The following is a 14,142-nucleotide window of genomic DNA, read 5'->3' as shown; positions in this document are numbered from 1 at the left end:
GCACTTTATTGTTCAGTGTCTGTATAATTCAGTAAAAGGTCTTTACTCTGATGGGTATAAACAACACACTATTGTTCCTTAGACCCAGGCTCCCTGTACCAAAATAATAATAGTAAGTTCCAGAGCAAAAGTCCTTGTAAATTCCACAGAGAAGTCGGTTTGTATATTCACAATTGTGCACACTACTCATTTATAGCTATCTGAAAAATCTGCCTTTGTGCCTATCGTGGCCCGCCTAATAGAGAAATATATTATTAACCTCTGAGAATCTCAATAATGCTGTGTTTGTGACAATGCCATGCTTAATTCTACTTTAATAAAACTGACAATGAATTAATATTTTACAAATCATTCCTGTTCTGTTTCCAACATGTCCAGATCCTTTCATGATTTCTCAATCTCTGTTGCAGCACTGCAATCGCCAATTGAGTATATGAAAAGAGAAAGTGGCCCACAGCCCTTAGGGAAAACACAAGCAAGCAGGATACCCCAGCCCAATATCAGAGCACTCTCCTCTTCTCAGACTGGATCTGAAAAGCCTCTCAAATCATCGGTTCACAGTCCATCACTACCCCCGTTAAAGCTATCTACCTCCAATGGAACTACAAGTATCGATGAAGATCAGCATTATGGAGACTCAGAGCAAATCAAGGTACCTGCACAAGAAAGTCTTCAACATAATTCCATAACGTATGGATAACCAGAGGAATTAACACTGGTGCGCATCAGTAATTCAAGTACTTTGGGTTAATTATTCCAAAGTATTGATATGATTGCACGTTACTTCAGTTTGTTCAACCATTCCAGCAAACTAATCATGACAATAATACTCTAATGACATGGACAATTTCCAAACAAATGATCAAACATTTGTAATAGTACAATATCTGTTTCCAGCGGATCATGAATGGTGATACACCTAACAGTAATATAAATATTAGTTGTATTATTGGATTAATGGGTAATAATGCAATGTGTACATAAAATTATTAATTAAAACTATGAAGACCAGTTTGCATTCTTGTTCAACTTCCCCTAGCCAAAATGGGGGACTTTGCAAGTTACAATCCAAATTATCTCACCTCAAAACAGTCCCAATAACATAAGGAATTAAGCTTCATGTGTTTCAAAAGTTATTTGGGGAGGAGTCAATATATATGAAATTCTTAGCGTTATTAAGGTTTCCCTAAAATTTAACACTTTCGAGACATTGTTATTTTAACTTGCCACATCTTAGACTGAATTCATTGTTGTCAAATCACTATAATGTTCTTGTACAATTAAACTCATCTGATTTATATCATCAAAGTGTTTAAAACAGTTCAAATTAAAAGAGCTTGATCAGTTGAGTCAGTGGGCCAAGGAATGTCAAATGGAGTTTAATTCAAATAAGTGTGAGGCTTTGAATTTTGATAAGTCAAGTCAAGGTAGGACTTTCACAGTAAGTGGTTGGGCCTGGGGAGTTGTAGGATAGACGGACTTTGAGTTTAGGTACAATGTTTCCTGAAATTTGAGTTACAGGTAGACAGGGTGATGAAGTATTTTGGGACACTGGTCTTCATCATTCATGGCAACCGAGTATTGAGGCTGGGAAGTTATGTTGTAGTTGTAAAAGATGATTGCGAGGCCACCCATGTAGTATTGTGTTCAGCTTTGGTCACTGTTATAGAAACTTTATTATTAAGTTGGAAAGAATGCAGAAAAGATTTCCAAGGCTGTTGGCAGGACTCAAGAGACTGCATTATAGAGAGGCTAGGACTTTTTTCTCCTTGGAGAGTAGTAGACTGAAAGGTGATCTTCTAGAAGTGTATTAAATCATGAGTGGCATAGATAGGGTGAATGGACTTGGTCTTTTTTCCAGGATTGGGGAATCGAGAACCATTCAGCATAGGTTTAAGGTGAGAGGGGGAAAAATTAATAGGAAAATGAAGGGCAACATTTTTGCAGAAAGGATGATCAGTTTATGGAATGACAGCCAGAGGAAGTACAATAACAACATGAAAAAGACATTTGTACAGGTACATGGATAGGAAAGCTTGGAGTTTATGAGCCAAACACATGCGAATGAGTCTAGCTTGTATGGCCATATTGGTTGCTATGGACCAGTTGGGCTCAAGGGCCTATTCCCAAGCTGTATGACTCTATGACTATTCAGTCAGACTACATCCACAATACAAATGGTGCTTGTTAATGGTTGAGCAAAACCTTCCAACATTCAATCATTCAGGTTACCAAGATGCTACAACTGAATTTCCAGCATATTTGTGATAAATAGCAGTGATTTTTTTCTGATTGAGAAATTTTGGGGCAGCAATTTCTCCTACTTAGTATTTAAAATTTATTTCCAGATGTTTCAGACCATCTTTTCATAATTCCTGCAAATTTTTCATCAAGTTCCATCAAAGCCATTCATGGGAGCAGGTGTCCAATGTGACCCAATAGCTGTGAATGGCTTTACTCTATGGAATTGGGATGCGACTCGTAAGAAATAATAACTGATGACTCAAGAAATGTGTAATGACGACTTCTAAGGTGTGATAATGTTCTTTGAATCTCTGTTTGGATTTTGCTCCGCAAAGCCCCGAATTTCCCTTTTATGCCACTCATGGCATTAACTCACTGGAAGAGTTCTGTACCAGGACATGGATATAAAAGTTTACACCTTTTTTATTGTGGTGGAGGAGAGCAACACAGGATCAAGTGAAAGAGAATCAGCAGCATTGACCAAGGTATCACAGCAAATGTCATCACTGACGGCATCTCTCCTAACACCTCTGCCTGATTTCTTTCCTTCAATCTCTTAACTTTCAAACAAAAGGATATCCTTTCAAACTCTTTACCTATTTTGCTACATCATAATAGTCCTCTCACCCCTCTAAGTATTCTGCCAAACACATTCACTAATGTGCAAATAAATGTATTTTCTTACAGAACTGACTTTAATATCGTAGTGACATAATAACACACAAACGCTCTTATTACTGTTTTATTCTCCAGCACTGTGCTTCAATGAAGCCAATTGGGAAATGCGGAGTCTTCCACAACTGGGGCAGGAGATGCCTGTGTGGACTGATTGGACTCGCCCTCAAAGCGATGCGTTCCTCCTGTGTGGGCTGCCAAGGCACTGACTTGAGGCAGTCAAGATCATCTGGAATGTGTTCAATATTCTGTGTAGTTGTGGACCAGGGACTTCCTAGAGCTAGTCATGATGCTTTAAATTTTTGAGGGAGGCTATAAGCATATCCTTAAATATTTCCTTCTGTTTAATGGGTAATCATGACAGAGCTCAATGTGGATTGTCTGTTTCAGCAGTCTGGTGTCCAGCATGTGAACATTTTACCAATTCAATTTAGTGGAGTTAAGGACTAGATATTGGGGGGTGGGGTGGGTTGGCCTGGGTGAAGACACTGATACTAATTCACCTTTGCGTGAATTTGGAAGTTCTTGCTGCTATCTTTCCACTGCATTGAGATGCCTGCCCTAAGTAGGCCACAGAAGCATGTAGGAGGACAGGGATCAATGTTGACCGGAGGTCTATAATTTCTCTTACCAATTTGAGAGTTTGATCGTCTGGTACTTCTTCCTTCAATTGACCAAACGTTGTGCTGACACACTGAACGGCAACGATGAATTCCTTACTGAGCACTGCCCCTGCTGAGATAAGTCTCAGCTGTATAAGAAACTGTCCACATTTTCCAGGGACACATCATGAACCTTCATTTATTGTCAGCCAGTAATGTTATACAAGTACAGTTTTTCTTGTGAAAATTGAGCTGAAGGCCCATTCCTTTTCATACATTGGTGAGCAAGTGGATGATGACTTGGACTATTTTAAATATAGTGATTAAATAAGAGATGTGCAGATAAACAAAGTTTTGTATTGTCTCACAGGATAGTTGGGTGGCAAAGCTTATTCTACATTTAATAGGGAAAGTGTTATTTGTGAATAGTTTTTCTTAAATGTACAATATTTTTAAGAGGTGGACATCTCCAAATTATGTTTTAAAATATTACTTCAGTAATAAGAATCAAATCAACGATAAAGGAAACATTATTGAATTTTACAATATAGATTAAATATTCTACTCTCATTTTGTGGATTACTTTTTAAACCCACTTTCCTGAAGATTAAAGTTTGATAAAAACTACCATCTCAGACTGTGAACGCAGACAGTGAATTCTAATTGGATGCTGTTTGCTTTGCACAGAGTAACACTGCTGGATGCAATGGGACCTCCGCCATGTTGGTCACCCAAGATTATGCCGCAGTGAAGGAGAATGAGATCTGCGTGATTCAGGGCGAGGCGGTTCAGGTTCTTGCCATTAACCAGCAAAACATGTTCCTGGTGTACCGGCCTGCAAATGAACACTCCCCCGCTGCTGAAGGGTGGATCCCAGGCTTTATCCTGAGTTACACCGGTGATTACTCCACAGAAACTGACGAAGGAACCATCAAGTAAGTGCCAGGTGCTGCCCTGGAAGCAGTATGTGGATGTAAAGAAAGAGATGCCGGGTTTTCCCTCCTGAGTTTAACCACAAGGCCGTTGGAACAAACTTCAAAAATACCCAGTGAATGCTGGATCTTCAGCTTAGCAGAGCTATGTCTGAAGGCTCTTTTTTCTGTTAATATTTGTAATGCAAGTGACAAGTATGCAATCCTGGCACGTTTTATGTTAACCCTTACAACACTGATGTGGATATGACTGGACTGGAATTATGTTTATATTGTGTTACTAATATGTTTGTTTTGAATTTTATAAACATTTGGCACGAGGCCTAATGTTGAATTGAGGCCTACCTTCTCCTGCTGGAGAGAAATTGTTGTCTATGGCAATTTGTACAGCATGTATTTTTTTAAATTTTCTTTTAATTTCGAAGTTATTGACGGCATATTGTAAAAAAAAAAACACATTTCTTTTTTTGTTTTGCCAGGTCTCCGACTAATACATTCCTGTACAAAAATATTTTGCACTATTTAATAAGCCCATATAAATAGTCAGGTTGTGCAATATAGTCAGAATTCTCTTTGTTGTACCTGTAATGTAACTAATAATAAATGTATTTTAAATATGTAAAATAAATTTGAATATGAGCATGTTTTAATTAAGTTAAATGGTAAAAGTTGTTCTGCTCAGTTCTAAAGTGCAGTGGTTAGAGGTGAAACAGTTATAGAGACTCATAATTGTTGCACCCTAAAGCACTTATTCCCTGAATTCTATGGATGTTTAGAGTTTACCTGAACACCTGTCTTTCATCTTCAGATCACGTTGTGACCAATACCAGTATTTCATTTTATTTGTTGGTTTTGATTTTAAAAAATCAACTTTTTGCCAACAATCTCTGCCTTTTTCAACCTGTTTACATTATAGACTGTTAAAAGTGCATTATCAATGAGTCCTGAAGGAAATGCAAAACATTTTCTTGTGAGATTGTGTGATGCAGAGCAGAGAAAGGTTAAAGACTGCCTATTCCGAGACGTGCTTCTTGCTAAGTCTGTTAGTTTTTCTACCAGAGGAAATAAGACATCTTGATAGAGTTTGATTTGAGAGCATACTATGTTTTTTTTCTACTGATGGCTACCAGGATTTTGGAAATGAAGTGGATTGTTTTTAGTCCCGTATCCATCAGAAGCCTAAGATATTCAAGTTATTTGGTGCATTTTTTGGTACAACAGGAAGTCATGTTCTTGGCATACATCACTGCATTTGAGAAAACGAGGAGAAAAGGAGAACAGTGGGAAAAGTGAAGGGAGGTTTGAAACTGATGCTCGTAAACCCAAGGATATTCTGACCAACAAGGCCTCTGTTAATGTGAGTAAGTCGACATTTAGGAGCTGCACATTCACACTGTTATTAGATCCTGATTCAAGGCATTGCTCCTGTGGGGTTATTCGCAGATTACCGGCTACATTTTTATTCCAGAAGAATTAAAATAATTAATGCCAAATGTAAAACTTTTATTTTCTAGAGTGGTGAAGCGAGCAAAATTATCTCTACGATGCAGATTTTCCTGGTACAGTTGGTGAATTAATACATTCATCATTCACTGTTAAGGAGGTTTTTCTGACCATCTTCCGCTGAACAAAATTAACATTACAGTTTCAGTGGTGAATCATACATCAAACACTAGGTCCAATTCACTTGACTAAATCTGATTAGAGTAAATACAATCCTTGCTGCTTGACGTTCAAACAACAGCCGACTTCAGCAGCCTATTGCTAACACTAGCATCAGGAGCAGAAACCTCATTGTTGACAGTAATAATTCTGATGATCTGTTATCACAAAGAGTCACCTCTGTTTATCATACAGATTGTGGTGTGTCTGGAGTTCTGAGAACACAGTGTATTTTCTGCTTTCGCTGGAATTGTGAATAAATTAAAAGTTTTTTTTTAACAACTTTGCTGTCTGGTATCTTACTCTGTGTAAAAGTGTGAGCTCACTCAAGGTATTGAAGAACACTTCCTTAGAAAACTAAAGTTGTCTTCCAGGTCCATTTGGCTATTCTAAGGATGGACTTCAAGCGAATAACTTGAATAATTTCTAGTTTTGCAATGAAACTTCTCCTACAATAACTTTTAAAATGTTACACCCATTTTAAATGTGTGCCATCCTCAAAATGGCAGATGGAATTTAATGCAGACAAATGTGAGGTGTTGCACTTCGGTAGGTCCAACCAGGATAGATCTCACACAGTGAACGGTAGGGCACAGAGAATTGCAGTAGAGCAAAGGGATCTGGGAATACAGGTCCGTAGTTCATTGAAAGTGGTGTCACAGGTTGACAGGGAAGTAAAGAAAGCTTTTGGCACATTGACCTTCATAAGTCAAAGTGTTGAGTACAGGAGATGGGATGTTATGTTGAAATTTTATAAGACGTTGGTGAGGCCTAACTTGGAGTATTGTCTGCAGTTTTGGTCACCTACCTACAGGAAAGGTGTAAAAAGTTAAAAAATGTACACAAATGCTGCCCTGTCAGGAGGACCTGAGTTATAAGGAAAGATTGAATAGGTTAGGACTGAATTCCTTACAATGTATAAGACTGAGAGGAGATTTGATAGAGGTGTACAAAATTATGAGGGGTATAGATAGGGTACATGCAAGCAGGATGTTTTCACTGAGGTTAGGTGGGACTACAACCAGAGGTCATGGGTTAAGGGTGAAAGGCAAAAAGTTTAAGTGGAGCATGAGGGGAAACTTCTTCACTCAGAAGGTTGTAGGAGTGTGGAACAAGCTGCCAGTATAAATGGTGCATGCGAGTTTGATTTCAACATTTAAGCAAAGTTTGGCTAGGTACATGGATGGTAGAGATATGGAGGGCTATGGTCCCGGTGCAGGTGGATGGGAGTAGGTAGCTAAAATGGCTTTGACATGGACTAGATGGGCCGAAGGGTCTGTTTTGATGCTGTACTTTTCTATGACTGCAGTCCCCATTCCCATATATGTAACGTCCTAACTGATTTCATGTGCTACAGTTCTAAAGTGGCCATTTTCAAGGGTCTTTGTTTCTACTTTACAACTTTGTGTAATGACATGTCAGTGATCAGTCTACAAACTATTGGAAATGATGGAACCCAACAACTAGTTGGATATCATACAGGGATGAGTGTATTGTGCTGTGTCTTCATCAATTTTCCTAAATATCTATTGCTAAATATACATTCCAGATGTTGAGCAAGTGTGAAACTTTCTGATTTGTTACATTTCTTGATTAGACATGTTGTAATGTGGAAATAAGACTCTGTGTGTGTGTGCGGCATGTGGTTTGTGGTTTTACTCACTCCTGCACTGGATTTGGTTTTAAAGTAGAACGGTTTACAAACATGCAATTTTACTAACCTCTCTTCTAATATTGGTTTTGTTCTTTCTTTCCTCATGCTGCACAAAAGGAGTCTAACAGTTCTGAGGAATCCGAATGTGATGATCTTGATCCTAAAACTAGCATGGAGGTAGTAACAACTATTTTGCTTGTGCTTTTTAATTTTCTATTTTATTTAACTGAGATACAGCATGTAACAGGCCCTTCTGGCCTTCAAGTCGTGCTGTCCAGCGATCCCCAGATTTAATCCTTGCCTAATCACGGGACAATTTACAATGACCAATTAACCTATTAACAAGTACATATTTGGACTGTGGGAGGAAACTGGAGCACCCGGAGGGAACCCGCGCAATCTTGGGGAGAACATACAAATTCCTTACAGGCAGCAATGGCAATTGAACCCAGATCACCTGTACTGTGAAGCATTGTGCTAACCACTATACTATGACCACCCACAAAATATTGATGATCAAAGACCAATGATAATCAAGCCACAATTTTCTTTTACTTCTATAAAATGGAGATTTGCATTATTGACTTTCATTTTTTTGCTTATAGGATTATTTGAGTGTGATATAAATAAATGTAAAATCTTCAAAGATGCACAATTGATTTCAACCAGACTTCTAGGTAAGAAATTAAACTAGATGAAGTACTTGGCCTTTTCGGAGAAGTAGGGAGCAAAGGTTAATTACTGGATTTCCATCACCTTCAAGAAAGTCATTCACCACTAGACAAATTCTTCGAACATCTGATGCTTATCATCAACATCATCACGTGCCTTGTGTACGGTGTGGGCAATCATGGTCTTTCTTTGACCATGATCGTTCTTGGCAAATTTTTCTACGGAAGTGGTTTGCCATTGCTTTCTTCTAGGCAGTGTGTTTACAAGATGGGTGATACTCTTCAGAGATTGTCCGCCTAGCGTCAGTGGTCGCATAACCAAGACTTGTGATATGCACCAGCTGCGCATATGATCATCCCATGGCTTCACATGACCCTAATCTGGGTCTAAGCAGGTGCTACACTTTGCCCAAGGATGACCAGCAGGTTATCGGAGGGAAGGAGCACCCTGCATCGCCTTTGGTAGAGATGTATCTCCACCCCACCACCATCTGAATCACAAATATGGAGGGGATGGATGTCCTTGCCTTCCCTTTCATTAGTCAAAGAGCAGCCTTTAGAAGACTGCATAATGAAAAGTAGCTCAATAATTTTGTACTCCCCTTTACTGTTGATTGTGTTAATTGTTCTTGTATTATCTTGAAGAAAACAAGACAAATAGTTAACTTTGCATCAGTCTATATTTGGTATCTCAGCAAGATTAATGGAAACTATTAGTAGTGTAGTAAGTGTTATTTAACTGCATCTGCAAGATTTCAATTTGATTTAATGTGTGAAAAGTCCTTAGTGTGAAAATTGAAATTATTTAATACATAGAATCTTGGAAATATGTATGACCATCAGTACTGAAATGAAAACACAAATTGCTCGAAATACTCAGGCAGCATCTGTAGAAAGAGAAACAGACTTAACATCTCAGGTCAAAGATTCTTCAAGAGAACAAATAGTTCTATTCCTAGTGCAAGAATGATCATATTTTAACAAAGTTAGAATTAAAAATTCTCTTATCTCTGCTTCTGGCGTATCTCTTCCTTCAACAACAAATGCAAACTAAAGACAGCTTAAAGAGAAGGCAGGCCAATTTCAAAATAGATCCCAGTATTACTTGGATAATGTCAGTGAATGTGGGTTCTATTTGCAACCCCAGAAGTAGCTCATAATCACAGGAAACAGAGAAAAGCTAGATTGTCTGACTCTGTTGTAGGCTAAGATACTCTGGAAAAAACAGGGCAAAGCCCTCCCAGTGGAAGCGTTTCTTTAAGCAGATCAGATTTCACTGCTGAGTATCTGAAGGAACTGTGTGTAACACGTGCTGCAAAACAGTTTTTTCTGCCAAATCACTTGGCAAAGACGCCTAAAACATGTTACACAGCCAATAGGCATATTTAAAGCACATGATAAATGTGAAAGATTTGAGAAAAGTTAGGAAACATGTATATGCACAAATCCCAAACATAGCGGGCCTGGTTCAAAGGAAATAAGGCATCACTTTCCGAATTACCTAAGGCATAGAAATGAACAGTGGGGACAAGAGACACAAGAGACCACAGATGCAGGAATCTGGAACAAAAACAAAAGCTGGAGGAACTGGTCCAGATGAAGGATCTCGACCCCAAACATTGACTATCTATTTCCTGCCACAGATGTTGTTTGACCCTCCAAGATCTTCCAGCAGTTTGTTTCCAGCTGTCGAGACGTTGTACTTGAATTGCATACAAGATTGATTAAGGGCACTATATATCTTTCTAGTCCTAATTTTACGTGAAAGATGTGATTGCTGTAGAGGAGGAGTGGAGAAAAGTTATAATTTTTTTCCTGAAGATTTTAACCGAGGAAAGATTGGATAGGCTGTCACAAACAAGAGAAAATCTGCAGATGCTGGAAGTCCAAGCAACACACACAAAATGCTGGAGGAACTCAGCAAGCCAGGCAGCATCAATGGAAAAGAGTACAGTTGATGTTTCGAGCCAAAACCCTTCAGCAGGACTGGAGAAAACAAGATGATGAGTACCTTTTAAATCTACTGCTCATCTTTTTCTTTCTCCAGTACTGCTGAATGGTGGCGACCTAAAATGTCGACTGTACTCTTTTCCAAAGAGCAAACACGAGGAAATCTGCAGATGCTGGAAATTCAAACAACACACACAAAATGCTGGTGGAACACAGCAGGCCAGGCAGCATCTATAAAGAGAAGCACTGTCGATGTTTCGGGCCCGAAACTTCGACAGTGCTTCTCCTTATAGATGCTGCCTGGCCTGCTGTGTTCCACCAGCATTTTATGTTTCTTTTCCAAAGATGTTGCCCATTCCTTCTAACGTGTGTGTTGCTTGATAGGCTGTGTTTTTCTACCTTGACACAAGAGGGAGTAGTGGAGACAAATGAGGTACAGATTGAGTACCCCTTACCTGCTTGTGGCCAAAAGTGTTTCAGCTTTTGGATTAAATAATGAGATAGCTTGGGATTGTCGTCATTCCCAACTCTGAACTTATTGCTACCGGTTAGTGGTCTTTGTCATGCACTTGTTCATCACACATGTAGTTAACAATAACAATTCTTATATACCATTAATATATTGAGAATATAATATGTGCAGAGTAACAAAAGCAGCACAGTATCGGAGAATACCTGAATCAGCTGTTAAACAACAGACAACGACAGGCTTCGAGTTTCCACCTACAATGCCGTGTTTTGATTAAAAGATTACAGTACACTGTATTTGTACTTTAACTTTTTTAAGGTTTTATGTTAGGTATAAAAACAAACAGCATTGTAGTCTTGTTCTGGTGTTAGATTTTCATCAGCAACTATCTTGACAAACTCATCAATGAATTTCTCTGCTGCTTTGTGATCAGAAGATGAATTATCACAAATATATAAAAATTTAATGCAGTGCCTCCTCTTAAATTTCTGCAACCAGCCTGCTGAATATTCACAATTATCTTCAATTTTCAGTTTATCATGTAATATATCTTTGCTTGTTTCATGCTCAGCATGCCAATGTGGCATATGTTCACTCCGATGCTGAAAAATCCACTTTTTCAACACACAATTCAGATCTTCATTTTCCTTTTATGCAGTGTTTTTCTGTTTTTTTATTCCCTTCTGTTCATGTGAGGTCACTTCTCAGAACTATCTAACGCAGAGACCTGAGCATTGCCTGGGAACCTTCTCAGCATCTTGTGGAATTTTCCATTTATGACGTCATGTCAGCACTCAAAAATATTTCAGATTTTGAAGATTTTTGCATGTTCCAATAAAGGATACTCAACTTGTATTTAGAACCACATAGAATATACAAATGTACAGCACATTACAGGCCCTTCAGCCCACAATGTTGTGCTGACCATGTAACCTCTAGAAACTGCCTAGAATTTCCCTTCCGCATAGCCCTCTATTTTGCTAAGCTCCATGTACCTATCTAAGAGTCTCTTAAAAGAACCTATTGTATCCGCCTCCACCACCATCGCTGGCAATGAATTCCACGCACTCACCACTCTCTGTGTGAAGAACTTACCCCTGACATCCCCTCTGTACCTAGTTCCAAGCACCTTAACACTATGTCCCCTCGTGTTACCTGTTTCAGCCCTGGGATAAAGCTGCTGGCTATCCACACGATCAACTAGCAGCAATCTCCTGAGAATGAGTAGGAAGGACTTTGCAAAGGGCTGAACACCACAGAGCAGAGGTATAAAGGAATTGATAAAAGGATTAGGGGAGCTGAGGAAAACAAATTTCACCCAGAGGGCAGTTGGGTAAAATCACTGCATAAAATGAAGGCAGAAATCTCTCAACACACTTGGAAGTTGTCTGCATGTGTAACGGAAAAGCTCTAGACTACAATTCTACAGATCAAGTTCCGGAAGGTGGAGTTAGGTTGGACAGTTTTCTTTTTAACCTGCAAGGGGACAAGGGACTGAATGGCCTCTTTGGTTGATTCTATGTTTAATCCTTCCCCCAATTGTTGGCATAGATTGTCAGCCAGAATTCTTAAAATAATAGAACCTTTTGTTCAAAGAAAATCCATTGGTGCAAAATACTTTGGAAAACACTGAGGATGTGATGAGATATTTTATTAAAGCAATTTTATTTCTATTTTGTCTCATTGGAATAGCATAATACTATGCACAACTGCATCTCAGCTCTTGGTGTCTCATTCAATTACCTCCAGGATAACTCATAGTTTCTTTTTTCTTTTTTATATTCAGCCAGTTGGTCACATTATTCATTCATACGGAATTAGTTTCCCATGTGTGCCAATGGATTCTCTATTGCTTTGCTTTGATTCACATCTACCATAGTTTTGAGCTGACAGCCTGCTTACAAAAATGGTAGGAGTTCCCTTTAAATGTTTGTAGAACAAAACTATATTAATTAATTAGGGCCAAAAGCTCTCTAACCTTGCTCTTAGTCCTCCAACTCATGTTGCCTGAACTATGTGGTGAAATTTTCAAGCTCCATATTTCAGCCATCAAGACAGCATAGCTACTGTATGAAATATTACGTATCTCCACCATCATTGAAAACTTTGTCCCATATCTTGATTCATTATTTCCAAGTCATAGGTTTTTAAAGATGTCCCAGCCACATCATTACTGAATCCATAGGAACATCCTCCTTCAAACCATTGAATCAAAATCAGAATCAGGTTTATTATCACCGGCATGTGACATGAAATTTGTTAACTTAGCAGCAGCAGTTCAATGCAATACATAATCTAGCAGAGAGAGAAAAATAATAATAATAAATAAGTCAATCAATTACAGTACACATATATTGAATAGATTAAAAAACGTGCAAAAAACAGAAATACTATATATGTTTTAAAAAGTGAGGCAATGTCCAAGGGTTCAATTTCCATTTAGGAATCGGATGGACAAGGGGAAGAAGCTGTTCCTGAATCGCTGAGTGTGTGCCTTCAGGCTTCTGTACCTCCTACCTGATGGTAACAGTGAGAAAAGGGCATGCCCTGGGTGCTGGAGGTCCTTAATAATGGACGCTGCCTTTCTGAGACACCGTTCCCTGAAGATGTCCTGGGTACTTTGTAGGCTGGTGCCTAAGATGGAGCTGACTAGATTTACAAATCTCCGCAGCTTCTTTCAGTCCTGTGCAGCACCCCCTCCATACCAGACAGTGATGCAGCCTGTCAGAATGCTCTCCATGGAACATCTATAGAAGTTTTTGAGTGTATTTGTTGACATGCTAAATCTCTTTAAACTCCTAATGAAGTATAACCACTGTCTTGCCTTCTTTATAACTACATCAATATTTTGGGACCAAGTTAGATCCTCAAAGATCTTGACACCGAAGTACTTGAAACTGCTCACTCTCTCCACTTCTGATCCCTCTATGAGGATTGGTGTGTGCTCCTTCGTCTTACCCTTCCTGAAGTCCACAATCAGCTCTTTCATCTTACTGACATTGAGTGCCAGGTTGTTGCTGCGACACCACTCCACTAGCTGGCATATCTCACTCCTGTACGCCCTCTCGTCACCACCTGAGATTCTACCAACAATGGTTGTATTGTCAGCGAATTTATAGATGGTATTTGAGCTATGCCTAGCAACACAGTCATGGTTATATAGAGTGCAGAGCAGTGGGCTAACCACACACCCCTGAGGTGCGCCAGTGTTGATCGTCAGCGAGGAGGATGTGTTATCACCAAACCGCACAGATTATGGTCTTCCAGTTAGGAAGTCGAGGGA

General features: G+C 39.0%; 1 protein-coding gene across 6 annotated transcripts in view; it reads left to right on the top strand.

Annotated features, from left to right (window-relative positions):
• LOC140728501 (kalirin) overlaps positions 1 to 14,142 on the top strand; it is a 723,603-nt gene that overhangs the window by 656,532 nt on the left and 52,929 nt on the right. For 5 of the 6 annotated variants that reach the window (XM_073047304.1, XM_073047303.1, XM_073047306.1 and 2 more), the window contains 2 exons: positions 411 to 652; positions 4,209 to 5,771. In XM_073047304.1, coding sequence (XP_072903405.1) covers positions 411 to 652; positions 4,209 to 4,460 — 494 coding nt within the window. In that variant the 3' untranslated portion in view covers positions 4,461 to 5,771. Of the gene's footprint in view, positions 1 to 410; positions 653 to 4,208; positions 5,811 to 7,886; positions 7,947 to 14,142 lie in introns of those variants that run through there. The other variant, XM_073047309.1, reaches the window with a different exon arrangement.

The sequence above is a fragment of the Hemitrygon akajei genome, chromosome 5, assembly GCF_048418815.1.
Source record: "Hemitrygon akajei chromosome 5, sHemAka1.3, whole genome shotgun sequence".
Taxonomy (NCBI): domain Eukaryota; kingdom Metazoa; phylum Chordata; class Chondrichthyes; order Myliobatiformes; family Dasyatidae; genus Hemitrygon; species Hemitrygon akajei.
The sequence above is the reverse complement of the archived record's forward strand: the minus strand, read 5'-3'. Positions and strand labels throughout refer to the sequence as shown.